This window comes from Pagrus major, chromosome 2 (genome assembly GCF_040436345.1).
Source record: "Pagrus major chromosome 2, Pma_NU_1.0".
Taxonomy (NCBI): domain Eukaryota; kingdom Metazoa; phylum Chordata; class Actinopteri; order Spariformes; family Sparidae; genus Pagrus; species Pagrus major.
In genome coordinates, this window is record NC_133216.1 from 2757959 (window position 1) to 2780329 (window position 22371).

The window sequence follows — 22371 nt, forward strand, 5'->3', positions numbered from 1 at the left end:
CACTCAGAGCTTCAGCTTCACTCTTTTGGTTTTTATCGACTAGAAACACGAGACGGAAAGAGTGAAAGTAGAAAGTATATATTCATTCGTTTCTTGTTTCTTCTGTGAGGTTTCATTTTGTTAACGTCTTGTGTCGTTGAGCTCAGCTGGTGGAGTTGAATGATGAAAATGTTCTCAAACATGTCAGCCTCTGGGCCAGTGTCCTCACTGCCCGGGCATTTTAATGGCATCTATGAAATAGCAGTATGAAAATGAACACTGACGGTCCCGGGCTCGTTTCCAGAGTCTCTCAGCTCCGTCCCTGATGGCAGATCAGTGAATGAGGTTTGGTTCAGCGGTTCAGTTTCTGCAGGCACTCGGCCCACAGACTGAGAGGATGAGAGAGGAAGTGGGGAAAGAAGAGAGAGTGTGCTGTCTGACTTTACCTCACTTTGGTCACTTTGTCCTGATTCTTAAATATCTCTAAAAATCTGCTCCTTTTTTCTTCTCTTATTTGGAGAATTCATTATTTTTTTTCTTTAATTTTAAGATATTTTCTCAATCAGCTTCTCACTATGAGTGACACACAATTTAGGTGAAAGACAAAACAGATTTGGTTATTTCACACGAGTGATCGACACATTTCTGGGTTCCTCTGCGCTTTTCTCTCTCTCTCTTATGTACGTTTTTCCATCTCTCATTATCTGTACCTCTCTAGCTTGCCTCTCTCTTTCTTCGTCTCTCTCTGTCTCTCTCCCAGTCACTCCTCCGTGATGGTGGGCAGGTGAGGGTTACTGGGGGAACTGGGCGTGCTCCGTAGGTCAGGCCGGACGTTGACGCTGGAGATGGACCACACATCACTCAGCTCTGCAAAACCGGAGGCAAAGGTTAAACAGTTTAGAGTTTATTCCTTCACCTGATAAGAAGCATTGTGGCTAATATAAAGGCCGTACTGAAATCAGGGGGTGCACATGAAACATATATGAGGGGGTGGGTAAGTACAGGAAGGTAGCTAAACACTGGCAATGTGAGCATTGAAAGTATACATTAATATAACCAGGAATAAGACAGCCATGCATCTAGAAATGCAAAGATGAGATTAAAAAAAGAAGCAGCATGCAAACTGCTGAGTTTGGTGCAAAATGCAGGGACACGTATGTGGTGGTGAGGACTTATTTCAAGGCTTTATATATTGGACGTCATAGAGCGGTTTAGGGATGCCGGATATTATGGGACATTTAATGATGAAGAACAAACCGTGTAATTACCTTAAGCCTGTGTAAATCACAGACCTTATTTCAGGCATTCAACCAAAAACCAAAAAAATTTAAAAAACTGATTTCTGGGTTTTAGGACTCATTACTACAGCACTCTATTTGTGGTTGGTGCAGGATTTTTATCACGTTTGTGACACCACTTGCAGCTCTTTATGTACACTAAGGCTTGTACTCATTGACATATATTAAGATGGACGACACTTCTCCACTTGACAAAATTATAATTAATAATACACTGGATACGAGCGCTGCCATTTTGCTGGTTCACTTAAACCAAATTCACTGGATGCATGAGCACCTGAACATATATCAGTGTGAGAAGAATGACCTAAAATTAGAGAAACAACGTTTGTGTTTCACATGTACTTTGAGTTTTTATACTGTACTCATAAAAAATAGATATTATTAGTAACATGGAGAGCGAGGGTGTATATCCTCCACCAGGGGGCGATCAAGATGTTTTTGCTTCACTTTCAGGGAGCTGTCATGTTGTCCATCTTTATATACAGGCAGTGCTTGTACAGATAAGATGTTACTACATCGACTAAACCTTATTTTCTCTGATTATAGCTACTCTCTGGATTTAGGATATTTTTTCTATGATTTTAAGATGCATATATCAAGTATCTGTACATGACCTCCTCATTTTTTACATTTTGAGTATCATTTTGCTGTTGCTTGCCAAGTGAACCTTAATCGCCACAGTTATTTAAATCACAGAAATCTCTCTCTATGCTGTCTACAGGCTTTATAGAGGGTTAATGCTAGTTTTTTACAGGAACCACAGAAGGTTGTATAGTTCACACAGGGTTCAGGGTTCATACAAGGTTCCTGAGGGACTGACATGCAGGGCTGACATGCAGGAGGTCATGGGTTGAAGACCAAGGGGAGGGAGACGAGGGCTCCAGCAGGGGGTTCAGAGTGGAGGGGGCTCCAACGAACACAGATGACGTCTGAAGAGTCTGACACACACAACACACACAGCAGGAGATCACTGCATGCAAAGACGGTAAACATAAAATAATGTGGAGCCACACAACATATTAATGAATACTCTGACGTGTTGGGAATGTTTGTTAGGATCGATATCAGTTACATCTCTGTGTGGGTTAGGGTTAGCTAAGAGACTTGTATGAGCAATTTTTTAAGAAGAATTGTCCTCACAGTGAAGTTTCCGGCTTCACACAATTTTACAAGTGAACAAAACTCAAGTGATTCTTAGATTTGAAGTCAACAACACTTCAAACCTGTTGAAAAGCATTTTTCCTCTTTCAATGAAGACCAGCAGCTCCATTAAAACCACATCCTAAATGTGTGCTGATCAACAGAGATGTATTTGATTTGGATACTAACATCGAGGGAAGACAGCAAACAAGAGGATTTTCCAAAATGTCAGCGTACTCCGACAACAATCTGGCCAAGACTTTCTCTGTGAGTCTCGATATATTAAATTTACATTTGTTGATTCGAAACAAAATGTTTTAAATGCAGAGATAAGTTACATTATTCTGTTTTAAGACTTTCTTTTAGTCTTGTTTCCATCTTCTCTTTTATTCAGGAAAATTGTTAAGTAGAACCAAAAGTAGGTAGGTAGGTTGTCTAGCTAGTGACAACAGCCTTTTCTCTAATAGTTTTTTGCCTTTTGTCGTTCTCTCACTTAAGCAGTGAGATGAGGTATCCTAACCTCGGCCTCGTCAGGGATGACCCTGAATCGGAGTCAACACAGCTAATATCTGACAGGATGAGACGAGCAATAAATAAAATGGAAATGAAACAGGAGCCTCGACACAGGATGAAGAGAAGAAAATGTTCTCATACCCGTCCTGAACTTGCTGTACGGTCCGTTCTCATGAGTCTGACGGCTGCCGGACCAGAAGGGCAGACCTCTCTCTCTCCACCTGTGACACACACACACACACACACACCAGACAGAGAGATCAGAGCAGCAGAGAACAACCAGGTGTGTTTCTGTGTTTACCAAAGTGCTTTGAGACAGTCACATGAACACACACTGCTTTGATGTGTACATCATGCATGCGTGAGGACGAGTGTGTGTGAGGGGGTCCAGGTGAATGTCGATGAAGCCCAGTATCAAAAGGAGAAGAGAGGAACTGATGATGAAAGCAATGATGCTAAACAACTACTAAAGTAAAAATAAAACCACAGAGGCAGACAAATATCCAGTCCTTTGTGGTGAAGGGCCTCATCTGGCCCGGAGGAGGCGATGACCCTTTCTGACATTCACACTCTCACTCTGTTCATATCCTCAGTCTAAGGGCCAGGTTATGCTCGAAAACAACAAGTCAGAAAGCAAAAGTTTGTATAGTTGCTCTGAACAGACACACTTGAAGGCGGGGTGAAAAGCCAAGGTCATAGAGGCAAGATATGATAATCATTTAAAACATGGAAAAAACAGTGCACATTATCAGACAGTCTCTCCTGGAAGGCATTCATAGCGTTGCACTCGTTTGTACACACAAAACTGTGCAAAGAAAAATAATCCTAATCCCAGAAACGCTAACCTGAGCGATTGCTGTGAGTGGTTTGAGTGAGTGTCACACAGCTCCCACAACTGGAAAGGTTTGGGGAAGAAGGGTCTTCTGAAGCATCAAACAAGCACTTCAGTTGAGCCATACTGGCTGCTTAAGAGTGATTTTATATGCAAGATAATGAACGTCTTATTCTGGATCTGGGCATTACACAAGCCAAAATTCCTAACATGATTTCTTTTCTTTCTTTCTTTGATTTCACTGAGACATCTGTTGACAAGAATCCCGATGTGTTCAAACTCAACAATCAACGAGAACAAGTGTTTAAAATAAGCCACACAGATATTACCCATATTTCTACATTTCTAATATTCCTGTTTCTACTTGTCTGATCACTTCATTGCGATGAACTCAAATCGGTTTAGTGTTGCTATATCATCTCTGCAATTAAGCTTGCATAACAGATATTATAAGTGATATAAATGACAGATAATACTACGTAAATTAGCTGCAGGTTGAAAAATAAATCAGCATTTTAGCATTTTTGAGTTGTCTTCTCTCTCTCTCTCTTTGAAATAACTGAAGTCTTTAATCTTGAGCTGCGTTTCAACCCAAAATACCCAAAACTTCTGGTCAAGGGAACTACTTTTCAAGGATCTAAAAGGTTCCTTCAGCCCGTCGTTGTCTGTGTTTCATTCACAGTCTCAACCGAAATGATGAAAAGCGACGGCTGGTTTTATTTGTCAGTTTTGCACACAACTATACAACAACAATGACGTCAACATTTCCCATTCCAGCTGGATTTCATCCTCAGCACAAATACACAATAAGAACTGGACTTCACCGTCAGTCGATCTGTAAACTGACATCTCACACTAAATATTAATAAAACCTCATCAGCAGCCAGGATGACTCAGTCCTGCACAGCTTCACCACCCCAACACCAGACGTTATCATTACCAAAGGAGGATAATTATAAGAGCAGTGTGTGTGTGTGTGTGTGTGTGTGTGTGTGTGTGTGTCTACGCACCAGTGGAATATGAAAACTGCGATGATGAGGAGGGCAGACACAGCATCAGTCAGAATCCACATCAAACTGTATTCCTCTGGAGTCTGGAGAGAGACGGAGATAAGAGGAGTTGATTACGTTTGCTGATAAAAGAGCTGCACAGATTTGTTGGAACAGAGACAGAAGAGTGTGAACATGAATATCATCATTTCATTAAGTGACATCAAAGCATTGGGCTTGGACTTGAACACTCGTATTAAAAATGCAATCAAACATATTTTACACAGACGTGTAGGTGGTGAGAGAGAAGGTTTATGTAACCAGAAGGTCACAGACTCAATCTTCAAACACCCACGACACCTGCTGAAGAGATTTTCAGACTGATACAGAACCTCCTACCTGCCGCAAGTCACAGCGGATAAGAGCAAATTCTAGATGTCTAAAATACAACAGTACAAGTCTGGAGACATACTGACAAACATCCGGAGGCCAAAAGGAGCCCCTATGTTTCCAAGTCAGGAGAAAATCCTTAAAATAAGGGGTGCGTCTAAGAGTAATTCACAAAGTAAAGGTAGCTCTAAGGCCTGGTCCACACGGACATATATTTAGAAAAACAGGTTATTTTTTTTGGGTGGGGGGTTCAGACTGTATACTCTGGTCAGTGGCTGAGCTACAGAAAATACTATGAACGAGGCAGGGAAGGGTGACTGCTCGTCACAGAATCTTGTAAGCAGCTTTTTTGGTCTCTTTTTTCCATCATTGTGTTACCAATGTCCACTCCATCACTGCACAAACTCAAATACTCCAATATCATGACACATTCTCTGAGTTCACATTTGCCAATTATGCTACAAAGACTGATAAACGTGTGTGTGTCTGTGTCATTGTTTCCAAAAATGTCCATTTCCGCATGTTCAGACGTAAACACCGAAAACCACATTTCTGAATATCTTCACCCTGGAGGGAGCTTTCCAAAAGCCTAAGTCTGAGAGAAGTTAAGAGGCATCCCAGATGACTCAGTAATGTGTCATATTGCATATGTGACTATAATAATGAATTTTTTAAACCACATTTTGATGGCAGCCAGTTAGAAAGGATTCAGTCGGTTCACCGACAGGTCAAAACTAACTAGTAGATGGTTTGTACTTCGCTATTTGGACAGTGGTGACATACATTTTGTATTACAGCCCCACAACGCTCTTCAAACCCTTATTGGTTTGACATAATAATTACCAACTGTAATCAATTAAGATCATTTCATGGCCATCACTGGATTATCCAGTAAAACTGGTGCTATAATCAAATGTTTTTATGAACTTAATTCATAAAACTGTGAAAATCAATTAAATCTATTAAATATTTTGAATGTTGATTTCTCTTCATTTGTTTCTTGCTCCCTTGGATATTGATGATGTTGATGATGATGATTTTTTTCATATTCACCAAGACAGACCAGTCACCTGTCCAATCACTGTGGACAATTATGAGAGGACAGTCGTTCCTATCTGATAATAAGAGTTGGATCTGCTCACCATGAGGAAGAGCGGCTTGTCGATGTTGGACAGGATGTGGATGGAGTTGGTGGTTACGGACTGAGCTCCAGCGCACCAGGCCAGAGTGTAGAGCCACGGCTGGCTGATCACGTACAGGTTCGTACTGATGTTCTCTGACTGGTACTTACTGTAGAGACAGAGGAAGGAAGAAAATAAAACATGTCACTATGTTGTTTAAATAATCCAGGAGAAACAAATTTAAGTCTCCTGTAAACTTGCTCACCAATAAATCTATACACAACAGAAAAAAAACACATAACGTCTTGGACTGAGATTACCAAAACTAAATAAAACTGAACCCAAAACTCAGTTGTCCTAAAATGCACAAATTGCCCTGCATCTCGACACAAAAGATGGGGAAAAACAGATGATGACAACATGGATGATATAGACTTTCTGGCCACAGCTGGAGCTTGGAAAAAGGTAGTACAGACTAACATCTCACTGTGATCTGCAGCCCACACACCATTTACCCCTTGTACACCCGGCCGTTCAACTTCAAAACGTTCAAAAGAGCGAGCAAACAAAAAGGCAGAAAGTGATATGCCTGTGGTTACGAATTATATATCTATTCTGTGCCATGACAGAGCCAAAAGATACGTTAGTCATTAGTGAAATATCAGAGCTATATGGGTGAGAAATAAATAATATACAGTAGTTAATAACTGTGTGTGCAACATGTCCAGCTGATCTGCTGTTATCAAGGCAGTACTGCAACACACCAGGACAAACTGACAATATTTATATTATACAAGGACGTTAATAACTTAATGTATTAAAATTGCTTAATTTACAACAAATAATTAGTCATTTGTGGTACACAGCATTTCACATAGTTTATAAAGTTTCCCCTAACTCATAGTTAGACTCCTTTTTAAGGAGTCTGGGGCTGATTTGCCACAAACTCAAATTAATCATGGCCAGGATTTGCTCTGGCGGACACAGATGCAATTTTCTATGAGGATAATGAGAATGCATTAAAATACCAAGTGTACATGCAGGCAAGATCGGATCATTTATTATCAGGGATAATGTGTCAAGATACAGATCCCATTTTAATACCACGTGTAAATAGGGTGGGGTGGAAAGAGCTCCACGTCCTCAATTAGGGGCACAAAATATACTGACCTAGAAGAATGTCATACGTGCAAATCCCTACAAAACAAGGGTGACCTTCCTCACATCTTGTTTGTTTACTCTTGCTATAACCAGAGACAAAACACAGAATTCTCCTCCAAAAGGATGTAAATCAACATTGGCAAGAAGGAAGAAAAACTGCAAGATGGTTGATGGTTACAGGATGGAGGGAGGGTACGAGGAAGAGAGCAGCACACAAACACACACGCACACACCCAGTCCCTGACTGCCTGTTGGGATGAAAGTGTCCTTTGAAAGTCTAATGATCATCTGCTGAGGTAAACAGACCGAGAGAGAGAGAGAGACAGAGAGAGAGAGAGAGGGAGAGAGAGAGAGAGAGAGAGAGAGAGAGATTTTCTATTATGAGAAAGATCAGAGCTGAGACGAAGTCTTTGCCAGGTTATACAACCTGGAGTTGTATAATCTCCCAGAGTTGTATAATCTCATTATTATTTCTGGTTGTGACATCACACTGAGGGTCAGTTCAAACGGTGCACTTGTGACTTATTAAAAAGTTGTTGAAAAAGTCAGGAGTACCAGCGTCATGCTTTATCAGCACTTAAATACCCTCTCCAACTCCAGAATTCACCCTGAACGTTATCTAAACTCTTAACACACATTTAAAAGGGGCAGTAAGCGATTCTAGATAGCTGAGCAAAGCAGTGAGCAACATAAAAAAATACTGAAATCGATGCACAAATTTCACTGTAGCTTCTGTATTTCGTTCCCTTCTTTAATCTTTAATGAATCATTTTCACAGACTGCTGCTGCCATAAAAAGTTATGGATATGAACATGTAACATCAGCGCCTTTTCAATCATTGTGGTCACTCAAAAACTGTTGTGAGAAAGCATCGTTATCTGTACTTTTGATGTGAAAGTCTTGAATCACACCCAGCCCTAGTTTTGATATAGTAAAGCTTGTCCGTTAGAGACAGAGCAGATTTGTTCTTCCCTTCTAATCATCAGTAGATCACTGTACAGATTAACGATAAAATAATCACCATATAAACTTCGACTACCCACTGATTATAGTAATCACACAAACGATGTCTAATGAGCAACTTTTACCACAATTGTTACCGCACAATGTTCCAACATGACTCATCCGACCGGGCCTCTCTAGGCAGTGACACCTACGGTGCCATCAAAGCTGATATTTCCATGTTTCAATGAGATATTACGGTGGAGATGAATCAGCAGCACCATGGGGAAACTATTTCAGTGGACTGTGTGAGATCTGTTAAAAACCATCAACGTGTGAGTCACTCAACCATCTTTTCAGCCCTGTTCTTTCCACATTGTTCTCCCACAGCTTCTGTTTATGCTCAAGTACCTCCCACTCGTTTCTCTTCTGCCACTTATCAGCCTCTCATACCCTCTTCTCCTGTAAACCACCTCCTCTCCAACCCATCTGCACCTCCTGCACTGCCCTCCTCACTCCTATCACTCCGACCAATTACTGAAGAAATCCTTCCTAAAGTTTTCTTTTCCTCTGCTCCTCAGTCTCTCCTCTTTCTCTCTCCTGACTCCTGCCATGAACTTCTCACCCACCTGCCCTTGAACTCCCTCTCTCTCCCTCCCCCTCCGTCCTCTCACTTCCCTGCGGCTGTTCTACAAACACCAAAATGGAGACTCTGAGGACTCGGTGGCCATCTGTACCTTGAGTTACATAACTTCACACGCACAGACAGAAAGTACAGACCAGGCTGTTTTATTAGGTAGATGGAAATGATTGCATAACTGTGTCTGAATGTACTGTATTTTTATATTAAGGGGCAATTATTGTCATTTTTTTACTTGTAAAAAACTGTTTTCTGTAAATCTGATATCTGAGATGCAAATCATTTCAAACCAATCTGTTATTTTTAGGTCAAAATCTGTCAACAACAGCGATCTGTTTTCACTGAAAACATCATAAAACTGTGCATAAAATCGTCACATGTCGCAAATCTTTTTAAAAGTTTTTTATGTCATGGCATTGTTACCTTCACTAAATGTCTGTGCATGTGTGTGTGCATGTACCTGATCTGCTGCTGTGACATGGTGCTGTAGTGAAGGTTCAGTCTGGTGATGTGGCCGTCGGTCAGCTCCTGAATAGACGCCTTTTCTCCAGATGTCTGTTGCAGCTGTGGGTCCACAGCCTGGACCAGCTCCCTGTCCTCAGATGGCAGCCACAGCACCTACACACGAACACACATAAAAAAAAAACACACACATAAGCCCAATAAACACATTAAGATACACAAACACACATCAACAAAAGCACAAAATACGTTGTAAGTCACCACTTGCAACAATCGGAGAGATCAGAAGATTTCTCCATCCAGTCATAAGGATCGGTATTGTGGCCCATTTGGGCTCATTGTATTGGTTCAAATTCTGATCCTTATGTTCTCTACTGTTTTTGGACACCTCTGCTACCAAGTGTTGCAGAAACATGAAAAATGTTTTGGGTCCAGTGGTGCGATTAATGGTGAATTATGGTGTCCATGTAAATCAATTTATAAAACCCTGACTCTCGCTCTCTTTCTCTTGCAAAGAGAATGTGTCATTTTGTCAGCAGTTGCAGGTCATATTAATGTTAATTCCTGTGTAACTTAATGACGGGGAAAACTGAAACTTGGCTGTTGTCAGATTTGTCTGTACCAAAGATCCTTTGTGAGGGAAGCCCGTCCATGAAGTGTCTCTGTAATTCAGAAAACTCAAACAGAGTGAGGCGTCTTCTCTCTAGCAGATCGCATCACGTCAATTTCAGAAGTCAGAACTTCCCATTAAACTTTCATTCACATCATTTAATAATTTAATACTTCTGAAAAAAGACTCTGGAATTCAGAATTTAAGGAGCTTGAGAAAAATGCAAGGGTCCCAGATACATCTTTAATCAAAACTGGCCATGATACAAATTCATTTCTAAAATGTACTCGATACTGCTGAACGAGGGCCCGAATCCAGGTTTTCTTTAATTTAGAGCAAGATGGGATTCAGATCTGAACAACTGATGAATAGCTCTGCTCTGACACGTCGGCAGATCTTTACCTGATTCCCAAATTAAATTAATGGAAATCACTTTATGTGTGGCCAGAAAAGGCGTAACGGTGACTTGGAAATTTGATTCCCCTCAAATCATCTTTGGCAAAGAACAGTTGAATTCCTCTTGAAAAGATCAACTATAGTCTTATAAAAGAAAACAATATTTCTGTGAATGTGGCATGCTTGTCTAGAGTATATGGGCACAAATTGTATTCATACAGGTACGATAGGGAATTATTTGTTTTTTGTTAAAATAAAAATAAAATATCCCATAAAACATTTCATATTCTGCTGCTATGTAATGTCAGTTTGATCAGCAGATACTCAATTTTAAAGGACTCTGATTGGAACCAGGGTCCAACAACTTGAGTTACTCTTGGGCTTTAGAAATAAAACTGACTTGACAAGTCATACAAAGTACCGTCCATCCACCCTGTACACTTACCTGTGAGGAGTTGATGTGGGCCTGCACCACCTGCAGAGTGATGTTGATGTACGACTGACTGTAGGGATGTCCGTATGGTGGCCTGCGCAGGTCAAAAAGCACTAGTCCGCCACTACGGGCCGCTACCTCCAGGAACTGGGCTAGTGAGGGAACAGACTGGTTCTGAGCCTGGGAGCAGTCTGCCTCTGACAGGGATGACAGGGTAGCAAATGGATCCCTCTGTAAGAGAGCGTGTGTTTGGTCATTCAGAGAATTCAGGTACGGAAAAAATCCAGATTTAGCAGTGTATATTTTAAATATTTATAAAAAAAATTTAAAAAACAGGGAGAGAATGAAAGAAGACAGAGAGCATCAGAGAAGACAAGAGAAGGAGAATCAAGCAGGGAAATGAGACATTGATTTTCTGTTAAGAGGAAGTGCTGAGAGAGAAAGAGGGCAGGCAGGGAGATCTACAGCTGAGTAATCCATGCCAAACAACAGGAAATCAGATAAAAAAACAAACAAATCATCAACAGAAAAATATGATAAAAATTGGGCTGATGTCCAGCGGTGTCTGGAGTTAAAACACTATGGGGTTTAACTGTTCGTTATTGTTTTGGAGGGACCCCGTTTGTCTCGTCATAAATTAGTTTAATCTGGTTATTTTCCAGGAAACATCTAAAAAAAAATGTAAAAGAAGAATGAGCCTATTTTACAGTGCACATGAGGTGACATTGTTATTGTAGCTGCATCAGAGCTTTATTTCTAATTAATACTTATTACTTTTCAACATAATCCCTAGAGCACAGACAGCATCCATGTTATTTACGTTCAGTTTTATAAATGTGGACTCAAATGTGGTCAGTGTCCATGTTCTTACATGACCTTTCTTCTCTCGAGGTTCAGTAAATCATTCACCCTCTGGATTTTATTACATAAAATCAATCAAACATCAGCATTAATCTAAAAGTGAATTTCGAGATGTGTTTTCATTAAGCAACAATATTGTATTTTGTGTTGAGAAGATAGAAAACAGACAGTCAGATCTCAAGATAGGTTAAATGTTTTCAGGTTTTTCAAGTCTTTAGGTTACAGTGTCTGTCATTCAGCCTCCAGTTTGAATTTCACACTTCAGTGACAAAATGATATTATATATTTTGAGAATGTGCGTGTGTTAGCCTCACCGATAAGAACCAGTCGCCAGCGTTCAGCTGCTGTAGCTCTGCCCAAGTGAACATGGAGGCATCGAGGTGTGTTCGATTTGGAAAAACCTCTGCGACGTTAGTGGTTCTCCTCAGAGTGGAGTCATGCATCAGGAAGGGAACGCCGTCATAACTACAGAGAGAGAGAGACGGGATATTAACAAGGTGTCAGCGTGAGCAATCAGGATGTTAGCGAGGTGAGAGAGCGCAGGACACAAAAATGAGAGTTAATTCGTGACAAGTGAATGTGAATGAGAGGAGAGGAAATGAGGGGAGGAGAGAGAATGATTCAAGTCACCAATAAGCATTTCATTCTCCAAATCTCTGCTCACTGCTCAAAACACCAGCCGTCAAATTAAGTCACACAAGCAATCTCAGCGAGATCAGCCCGTCATCTTAATTAATCACTCGATTGATATCAGTTATGTATATGCCCATAAACACACACACACACACACACACACACACAGAGTAATAAATTGCCTCACAAAACCCTTGACAGTTTAATTACACAGAAAGTGCCTAGCAGCCACAATCAATTATGCAGACCACACACACCTCATTTTTACACACACTACCAGAACTACCAGACTCACTGGGGTCACTAGCAGCATGGGATTAAAGCTAACCCGCTAACGCTGAGTCATGCCATGTAGCTAATCCCCCTGTTTTCAGGCTGTGAATGAGCGTGCTCACCCACCAGCCGTGGGCTAATGAGAGGGCTAACGGCTAACTGGATTAGCATGGCAGTAATCACCTTAGCACTGAGGGTAGCACGCTAGCATCTGATCTGTACAATTAGCATCAAGGCACAGACTCAGCATCACTGCACAGTTGACTGAACATCTTGTAATCTCTTGTGTTATTAAATGCTTAATGATTTTAAAATTTCACTTTTGGTGAAATATAATTGGGTCCCCTTGAAACAACTACGTTTTATCAATTTTTTCAATTACTCAGAATCCATCTTGCCATGCTTCGAGGTATTCACTTGTGTTTAAACTACAGTGGTTCGGAGCACTACTGACGCCTACGGCTGTGGTTCAGGTGTGACGACAGTGAGAGAAGAAATGATTTGTTTGAAAACAACAATGCCGGGTCCTCAAGAAGCTTAGATGCTTTTGTTCATCAGTATTTATTATTACAAGAATACACGCTCTACAGACACATAAACTCACACACAGGTAAGAGTTGGTAATACCTGATAGTGACGTCGGTCTCCAGTCCTTCTCCTCCGGCTTCCACTGCCTTCTCAAACGACATCACAGTATTCTCTGGAGCCAGCTACAGACACACACACATACACTTTGTCAACATCACCAGATCTCAGCAGTGAAGTTGATGACAGAATTAAGACAGTTCCAGTCTTACCATGGGCGCTCCTCTGTGTCCGATGAGTTTCGGGGCAGGGCCCAGTGTTCCTGCCTCTTTGATGCAGGGTGAGTACATCCCCAGAGGAACCAGGTAGAGAGAGAACAGCACGGACAGGTACAGACCCAGGACAGCCACCTGACGCACTGGAGACCACACAACAGCACAGAGGTACTGAGATGAGCATTGATTCAAAAACGTCTTTATCTTTTTTTAATCTCGATACGAGATGTTGGCTTTCTTTCTTAATCCAGGATTTACAAAATCTTATTGCTGATGAATACAAACTTAGGGAGCATTGTGGTTCCCAAAGCGGTTGCTGCAAGAGGATGAGGCAAAATGTATATTGTTGTTCATTTATTGTGTGTTTTTATCAATGTTTTATTACATTTTAAAGAAAGCAAAAAATATAAAAACCAGCGTAAATAAAACTTAAGAACTGTGTTTCATTCAATCTAACAAAATGTTGATGATAAATTGTTAAAACCATTAACCACCTGTGCACAGACTATATGCATTTATACTGAGCGTCAGGTAGCTCCTTTGAAGGGGTGCACTGATATTAAAAGAAGTTCGGGAACCACTCCTCTAAAAGTACACGAACAACACATTTTTGGTCCTGGTCTACAAATGCAGCCCACTGCGATGACTTGTCAGGATGTGACTTAATCAGGATTATATACTGTAAATCGTTCCTGATAGGATCACCATGGTGGTCTGGTGCTGAAACACGGCCATATGGGCAACAGACAGAATGAGGGCTGTCTGGTTAGGAGGCAAATGTTACTGGGAAGGCAGACCAAGGTCTTGAACAAAACGACTGGTATTTTCGAGAAAATGGTTCAAACATACAACTGGAAACATAAACTTTATCCAAAGTTCCACAATCTAACGTAAACAGTATATATTACAGTAGATTTTTTGAAGGCTTGTTTAATTATCCTCTGCCCTCGCTCTTTTTCACCTGTAACCACACCCGACAGTGATATCATGGTGTTAAAAAAACTCATCATCCACTCCTCCCTGACACATCAAGGGTTACATTACATCCTGTGCTTTGGCAAGTCTCTCTCCCTTATCTGCTGCCAGGAGAGACCCCCAACATGACTCAGCATCACTTTACCCACTGAATCTCCATGGCAACCAGAGACAGTACCCATGGAGACCAAAGAGAGAAGAAAGGCGCAGAGAGACGTAGAGGTCAAAGCCATTCAGTGGGGAGGAAACGGCAGCCAGCCACAGTGCAAGACAAGGCAGAGTGACCACAAGAGAAGTGAGAAGAAAAAGACAGCAGCAAAGGGCAGAGCGGGTAAGAGAGTACGTCAGAATGATCAAGAGACCAGGAAAAACAGAGTGAATGAAAGAAGGTGGAAACCATCAGAGAGACGGAGACAAGAGAGCAAAATGAGACATTGATTTTCTGTTAAGAGGAAGTGCATAAAGCGAAAGCAGGAGGGCAGAGAGATCTACAGCTGTGTAATTCATGCCAGACAAGTGCGTCACTTTGCTGAGGGGTTATGTTTGATGTCAGAATAACTTTATTCCCAGCGGGTGGGGCAGCTCAGTCATTATGTTATTTCAACAAGGTCCTCCCTTTCAGTAGCTGCTGTTACGTCAAAGAGATTGGTTGTGCTGTTCACTAGATTTCTATTCCTCTGTCTCTCTGTCTCCATGACATTCAACTATTTTGATGTACAAAGGGTCCTAACGGGCCTGGCTAGGCTGGTTAGAGGTCTGGACTGAGGAAAAGATAAATTATTAAATTGATCAGTTATAAGCATCTAGCATATACCAACTGTTTACATGTTGTCCTTCAGGATGACAATCGATGCCAATAAAGACTTTAAAATAAAATATCAATATCCTACCAATATGAACATTTCTGCTAATATGACCTGCCAGTAAGATGGCTCTTCAATTATGCACATTTGATGCGAACCGTTGACTGAGTAGTTTTCTTATTATGAAGATAAATACTCAGCGTGCTTACCTTTCTTGTTCATGCGAAAGAAGTGCAAAGCTATCGGCCAGGCGAGAATCGCCATGAGTGAGACTGCAGCCACATGGAGGAAAGGTGCTGTCACCTAAAGACAAGTGATTGGTAAAAGAGTAAGCACACTCTCAAGCATTTCACTCAAACAAGCACAAATTATGACTTTTTATAAACACAATGTAAATAGCCACAGTATTAACTGCCTGGTCCGTCAGGATCGACTAACCTGCAGGGAGAGGAGCAGAGTCTTCCACTCTTTGCTCCAGAGATCAGACAGGATGGCCGTGGCTGTGACGGAGAACGCCAGCGTCACCACGATGCCAGTCTGACACAAACACAGGAGAGAAGAGAAAACACAACTTATGACAACTTAGAACAAGTTGAAACACAAAAGGACAGAATTGTGTGACAGTGCTTGTGTTTATTTATTGTGTGTTATACCTTGTGGCTCCAGTGGAGGTACAGCCTCTGACCCTCAGAAAGCAGACACAACGCCAGAACCTGAACAACGTTTAGATATTTAGTAAAAAATGGTAAATAAGGCTTCTTCAACGAACATTCTCCTACAAGGCATTTGCTTATTTGAAAGTATTTGTTTACAACAAGTTAACTAATATGGCACACTCACAAGTTTTTCTATGCCTCAGACAAAATAATCAACAGATAATTAAAAATTAAAATTCTCGTTAGTTGCAGTCCTGAAGTAAACTCTGTTGATGCAGATTTCTCCCTTACTTCACCTGTGTCCATTTTTCCAAATTATATAAAAAGTGTGAAACACATTGTTTCAAAACACTTTTGTTCAGTGAGAAAAACTAAAGTGACACTCAACCAAAACGTTAAGTCAGGCCCCATCAGGTGCTGGCTGACAACGTTGTACTACTGGTGCAGTAGTTACAACAGAAGCGGTCAGGTCAAGTGTTTTGTTCAACAACACTACAGTAGCTGTAAAAACAGTGGAGTGTATAATCAGACCTCTGAGTATACTACAGATGTGATTTGATTTTTGCTTCTTTTTGTATTGTTGTTTCTATATTATACATGATTGTAAATTTGATCAGGCTAGACAGGCAGAAATCACATCAGTGTGCGTACCAATAGTAGGGCGATGTATGTGAAGAGAGCAGCAGCAACAACCAACAGGACCAGAGACCAGGGAAACCAGAACCCCAGAGTCCCAAAATTGAACCTTAAGAGGCACAAGAAAAACTGTCAACAGCTACCACATACAGGATGCTTCACGCTGTGAATCAAGTGTGAATGATGGTTTTGGTTCCCTCATACATTCAATAATTAGTTGAATCATTCACGGTCATTTGTTTAACAAAACACAACTAACCCTAACCCCATCATGATGACAACAGACGCCCTGCAAATCACAACAAACATGCCAACATGTTATCCACAGTATGTGTTGTATGTGACCCACCAGTCAAAGTCGTTGTAGTCGTTCTGAGCTTCACTCCAGAAATAGAGGAATAAAAAACTCAGGAAGAAGGTGAGGATCAGGAGGCCAAAACTGCCGCACTCCACCTGGATCACACACATTATTTGATTACTGAACTACTAAGTCTTTAACGTGCACTTTGATCAAATGTTTCTGGGTCTTTATAAATAAAGCAAAAAGCTTAATGAGCCTGCATTTGTGATGATTAGAGATTTAATGTAAAAATAATGTTTCCCATATTAGCAGGATTTATAGTCATAAATGGAGGGAAAACAGAAACTTCCTGATGCAACACAATCTGGCAGATAAAGAGGAACAAGTGCATATGGAAGCAGTATATTTAGATACAAGCTGACAGAGTATATATGTGCTGATATTTTTCTGAGAAAAGCAGGAACTGACTGTTGGAGTCAGCAGGACGGACGGAGGAAAACTGTCTTGGGAATCAATACTCTCTGCACGATCAGCAAACTAACCAAACTCAACTCACTGCTTATAGACGGTGTGTGTGTGTGTGTGTGTGTGTGTGTGTGTGTGTGTGTGTGTGTGTGTGTGTGTGTGTGTTTGTGTGTTTACCTTGCTGCAGCAGCACTCTCCTGGCTGCGCCCGCGCTCTTTGGTACCGTCTCCATTGGCAACCGTAGAGGCCGGCCAGGCAGGAGACAAACGGCTGATGTTCATACCTGGTACAGTCAATTAAACAATGAAGTAAACATCAGTTAATTAGTGGAGCATTCACACATTCATCTGATTAAACCGAAACCTATTCCAACAACATTATCACATACTGGAAAAGCAGACAAAACACTCAAATTTGATACATTTTAACAGAATGAAAGAGATTTTAAAGATAAGGTATCCGGTTTTATCAGAGATGGGTGTAGAGCAATACAGACTAATTAATTTTGGATCTGGCTCCAGGTTGATTAAATACAAAGAATTGCAAAGCTCTGACGAAACTCTTCAAATCAAATCTTTCACCTCTCCTTACACTTTCTAATTTGTGACGTGCAAAACAATTAGGAAGCTTTAAGTTTTAGCTTTGGGATTGTAGGAGGGGTCGGCCAACATCCCAGCCAACGGTCGACGTCGAGTATTGGACGAGTTGGGAATAAGACTCAATCAGACTCACAAATAGGACCTTTATGTCCGACGTGTGAATCAAATTTGGGGTCGGAAAGGGTTCAGATTCAAAAATCAGATTTGATACTGGATCCAGTTTAAATATAATGCACCCAAACCCCAGACCCACCACTGTGTTTAATATTCATACAGTAGTTATACCAATATCACAAAAATAATAAAATATCCCTCTTTAGACGATGCATTCAGACCGTCTCTGTACAGAAAGAAGCACCGTGATTCATCCTACTGTGCAAACAGACAGCAGGCTGCCATAAGTCAGAACAAGCCGTGATTGCTACCTATCTCCATAGTCACTGCAACAGTTTCCACAGCAACCAATAATGCAAGTTATTCATTATGTCACTTATTATTTTAGTTCACAATGCCTTTAAATGGCATTAGAGAGAAATTAGCCTACATGCGTATAGACTGAAATATGTAAGAACACTTATGAAGACGGTTGTGATGATGGTGATGTGTGTCACCTTTGCAGCAGCTGCCGCCGCACCACCTTTAGCTTCCCCAGCTTCAGTCTGGTCACGGGCATACAATCACCCACAGCCCGGCATCACAGAGACAGACAGAGAGAGAGGAAGAGAGAGAGGGAGGAAGAGGAGGATGAAGAAGAGTCAGGAGAGAGAGCGAGAGAGGACAGAGGGAAAAAAGGCAGGAGCGTCAGCCTCCACACCACCTTCACCTGGAAGGAGAAGAAAGTTTGAATCAATTTAAAATGTATTTATAGGAAAACTAGACTCAGCAGGAGTGTGTGTGTGTGTGTGTGTGTGTGTGTGTGTGTGTGTGTGTGTGTGTGTGTGTGTGTGTGTGTGTGTGTGTGTGTGGCAGTGGAGGCCTAGTTTTTTCCCAGAGGCCTGCTTTAACTAACCCAGAACATACAGATACTCTCACAGAAATACACACTGACCTATATCTGATATAACCTGTCTGCTCAGGTGACTTAATATGCTGTTGCGCACACACACACACACACATACACACCAACAGTACCTGCCCTATATGGTCTGTGTGTTTATGCTAATCTATCAACCCATATCCTCTGTCTGACCTTTGACTGACTCCAGTAATACTATAATTAGACCTGTCAGTGAGGAAACTCCCAAAGCAAGTCTGCCAGCCAACCAGCCAATTATCCAACCGGCAGCAAAGTCCTGGACTCCAAACTTAACCTATAACAATTGGCTGATTGATCAATTAGTCAACTGACAGAAAATCAGCAACATTTCATGCTTGAGTAATTGTTTTAATACTCAGTCATATTGTAAACTGAATATCATGAGGTTAAGAATACTGTCTGGACAAAATATATATATTAGATGACAATGTGGGCTTTTGGAAATTATAGTGTACACATTTTACTATTATTTGACATTTTACAGACCAAGTGATTAATCAGCTGATTGACAAAATAAATGGCAGATTAATCGATAATATAAGTGACAATTAGTTTCAGCCTTACTCCACAAAAACTTCTCTGCTGCTCATGGAGGACACCCAACATGATAAGCTTATTTAACTGTTAAGTTTGTTTTCTGATCACTCTAACGAAGACCACAAGCCAAAATGTGTTTTCGTTCTTCATAACAGAAGTGTTCCTGGAGCTTCGATGGCAGAGTCAAAGACTGAAAAAAAAATCGACATTATACAGATAAAACGAATGGCACAACACAGGAGGGCCAACTCCTCAGGTCAAGACTCTGCTGTCCACTTACATCTGAAGGAGAAAAATCATTCCTCTGAGGACGACAATGTGAACATCTTGGACAGAGAAGACAGACGGTTTGAAAGAGGAGTAAAATAATCCATCTGTGTCAAACTGGAACGACCGTCCTTGAACAGAGGAGGTGGCCTAAGACATCACTTATCACCCACCTACAATGCAGTACTGAGTTCTCTCCCCAGACAGCTTAACACCCATTCACACCTGGGCTCACCTGGCCCTAACAACCCACATGAAGGCCGGTTAAGTTAACTATCCACTAGTGCCCCTAACGACTCTGTCAGGACACTCCCACACAGAGTTTAACTCCCCTCCAGTTAGTCAGAACTGAAGAAGCCTCTTAGATGAGAGGGGAAACGTCTTCAAGAAACTGAAACAAGTCCAGTTGTCTACGATACAGCACCTAGATTTACCATGACCTGGATGACTGAGAACCTTCATCAACATATATAGATCATATCTTTATTGATTTCCTTCACACAGAGACATTTACAGGTATCAATAGGTTTGTTTTCTTCCAGGATTTCCATTTAACACCTCAACAGCAGCAGCAGCAGCAGCAGTGTGGTTTAAAAATAATGGTTATGCAACAGCTCTACATCCAGTGGCCTACTGCACCAAATACCACGGCCAGACGACAATCAACATTTGTCATTTGGCCAGCAAGTGAAGCAGGCTAATTAATCAGAGCTGTCAGTTTACAGCCTTGGTTTGGTTTACCTGTCACATCAAGGACCAACATTAAGTTTGTAATAATACAGTAATACAGTAAATATAATCCAGAAAAAACTTCAACAACCACAAATTTGTTAAACTTTGAATTTAGCTAAATTCTAATTTTAGCAAATCAAAATGTAAGATAAACTAACTATGACATCATCATACTGCTTGTTATGTCTGACCAACAGTCCTGAACCCAAAGTTATTTAATTTACCATTATATAAAACTGGACGATAGACGAAGCATATCCTCACATTGATTCTTGGCACTTTTTCTCACTAAGTGATTTAAAACAATTCATAATCAAAGTTGTTGCCAGTTATATTAAGTTGAAAGGCTGAATGAATAATCAAAGATTAAATTTCCACAGAGCAGACGCAGCAAACCACTGAGCTTCCTTGTTTCTGTAGTCGTGCTACATCCTGATGTGTTCCAGATAGGTGGCCTAAATCGGCTTAATGTAGGTCCAGCAACAGCTTTTAACAGTGTGCTGGAGCTGAGAACAAAGAGGTCAGCTTAACAGCTTAACACACACTCTCCATTATAAAAACTGTCTCGTCCAGAGTGCGAACTGGTTTGGTCAAAAGATACAGGATGTGTTATTTCCATACAGAGAAGCAGATTAGCGTGTGTGCATGTGTGTGAGTAACAGGATATAGCTGTATGGGTGAACCTGCTGTGACAGATGGTAAATACACTGCTGTGTTGATCCCAAACACTCAGACTGTGTTGCTCCAGCACAACAGGACTGAATAATAGATGCTGATGTCTGTTGCTACATGTCGTTTGTCTTTTCAATCAGCAACCACCTGACTAAGTCTGAAATTCGCTGTTTGGTTCACCTTACAAAAAAAACAGTACATCGGTACAGCTGATTTTTTTTTTCTCTCTCAAATTTTTGAAGTAATAAGTGTTCTTATTCTTCTTGAAGAAGATCAGGTATTTTTTACAACAATAGTTTGACTTGATCCTGGTGACTTTCTGCAGGTTGGAGTAAGACAAGTCCAAATAATATTCACCAAAAATAAAGATTCTAGGGTCAAACAGAAAATACTACTCTTCAGGGATTCAACAATAAACAACAAAACATAGAAATCAGTTTGTTACAAAGTTTGGTCCCTCGGAGTGAACCCTCTTACCAAACAAATCGATAAAGGATCTCCGAAAAAGAAACTAAATCAAACATCTCTGACACTCAGGTAACAGTCAGTTGATCATCTTCATGCACAAAGGATAAGTGTCTGAAAGTGCAGCTGCAGGTTACCAATAAGTCATCTCTGACGTGTTTGGTTTTCTCTTTCTAAGAATAGCGCAAACTGACAGAGATGGAGAAAAAAAAAATTACTGGTAGAATCGTCAATCCTGCTTTTGATTTTGATGATTGAAATTGAAAGCTCGTTTCCGTCCAGCCCCCAGTGAGCAGCACGGGATCATGGCAGTCTTCATCGCATGACTCAGGCAGTGATGCTCCCAGATGAGGTAATGTTTTAAAGTTTATTCTTGTTATGTTTAGTCAGGTTCAGCTACTTCCTTCCTGACTCTCTGACACATCATCTGTTGTTTTCCTAAAAGTTACAGCAAACAGGGACCAAATGAAATGCACTGTTACCTTGAGTAAAATTACACATTTTTCTGGGTTTAGACAATGTTGGAAACATTTGGGATAATGTAGATACACAACTCAACAACATGTATGACAGTTGAGTCATATTATCAGGCCTGCTGGGATTGTTTTCACGTCTTTTTTCACCAGTGAAGACTTCTCGTAAAAAATATTCTATAAAGAGGCCGTTTTAATTTAAAAACAGGATGATTCATCTAATGACTAATTATGTTGGCAATTCGCTAAGTGTATCAGTATTATGTCTGTACCATCAT

The 22371-nt window shown here is 40.9% G+C and overlaps 1 protein-coding gene across 1 annotated transcript; it reads right to left on the minus strand.

Annotated features, from left to right (window-relative positions):
• Positions 1–723: 723 nt before the first annotated feature.
• On the minus strand, positions 724–18584 carry gdpd4a (glycerophosphodiester phosphodiesterase domain containing 4a). Its single transcript, XM_073485028.1, has 16 exons — positions 18523–18584; positions 17490–17595; positions 16896–16999; positions 16562–16655; positions 15908–15967; positions 15693–15791; positions 15464–15557; positions 13474–13619; positions 13304–13386; positions 12085–12235; positions 10922–11140; positions 9469–9626; positions 6287–6434; positions 4776–4858; positions 3075–3154; positions 724–846 (listed from the first exon to the last, which is right to left on the minus strand). The coding sequence occupies exons 1-16, from the start codon at positions 18582–18584 to the stop codon at positions 740–742; spliced, it is 1794 nt and encodes a 597-aa protein (XP_073341129.1). The 3' UTR covers positions 724–739.
• Between the last annotated feature and the right edge of the window lie 3787 nt (positions 18585–22371).

Coding starts and splice junctions, on each gene's coding strand:
- gdpd4a (XM_073485028.1), bottom strand. CDS start 18,584: ATGCCCGTGACCAGACTGAAGCTGGGGAAGCTAAAGGTGGTGCGGCGG. Junction 13,620..15,463: donor CTTTCGCATGAACAAGAAAG/GTAAGCACGCTG, acceptor TGTGGTCTCCAG/TGCGTCAGGTGGCTGTCCTG. Junction 4,859..6,286: donor ACAAGCCGCTCTTCCTCATG/GTGAGCAGATCC, acceptor GTCTCTCTCCAG/ACTCCAGAGGAATACAGTTT.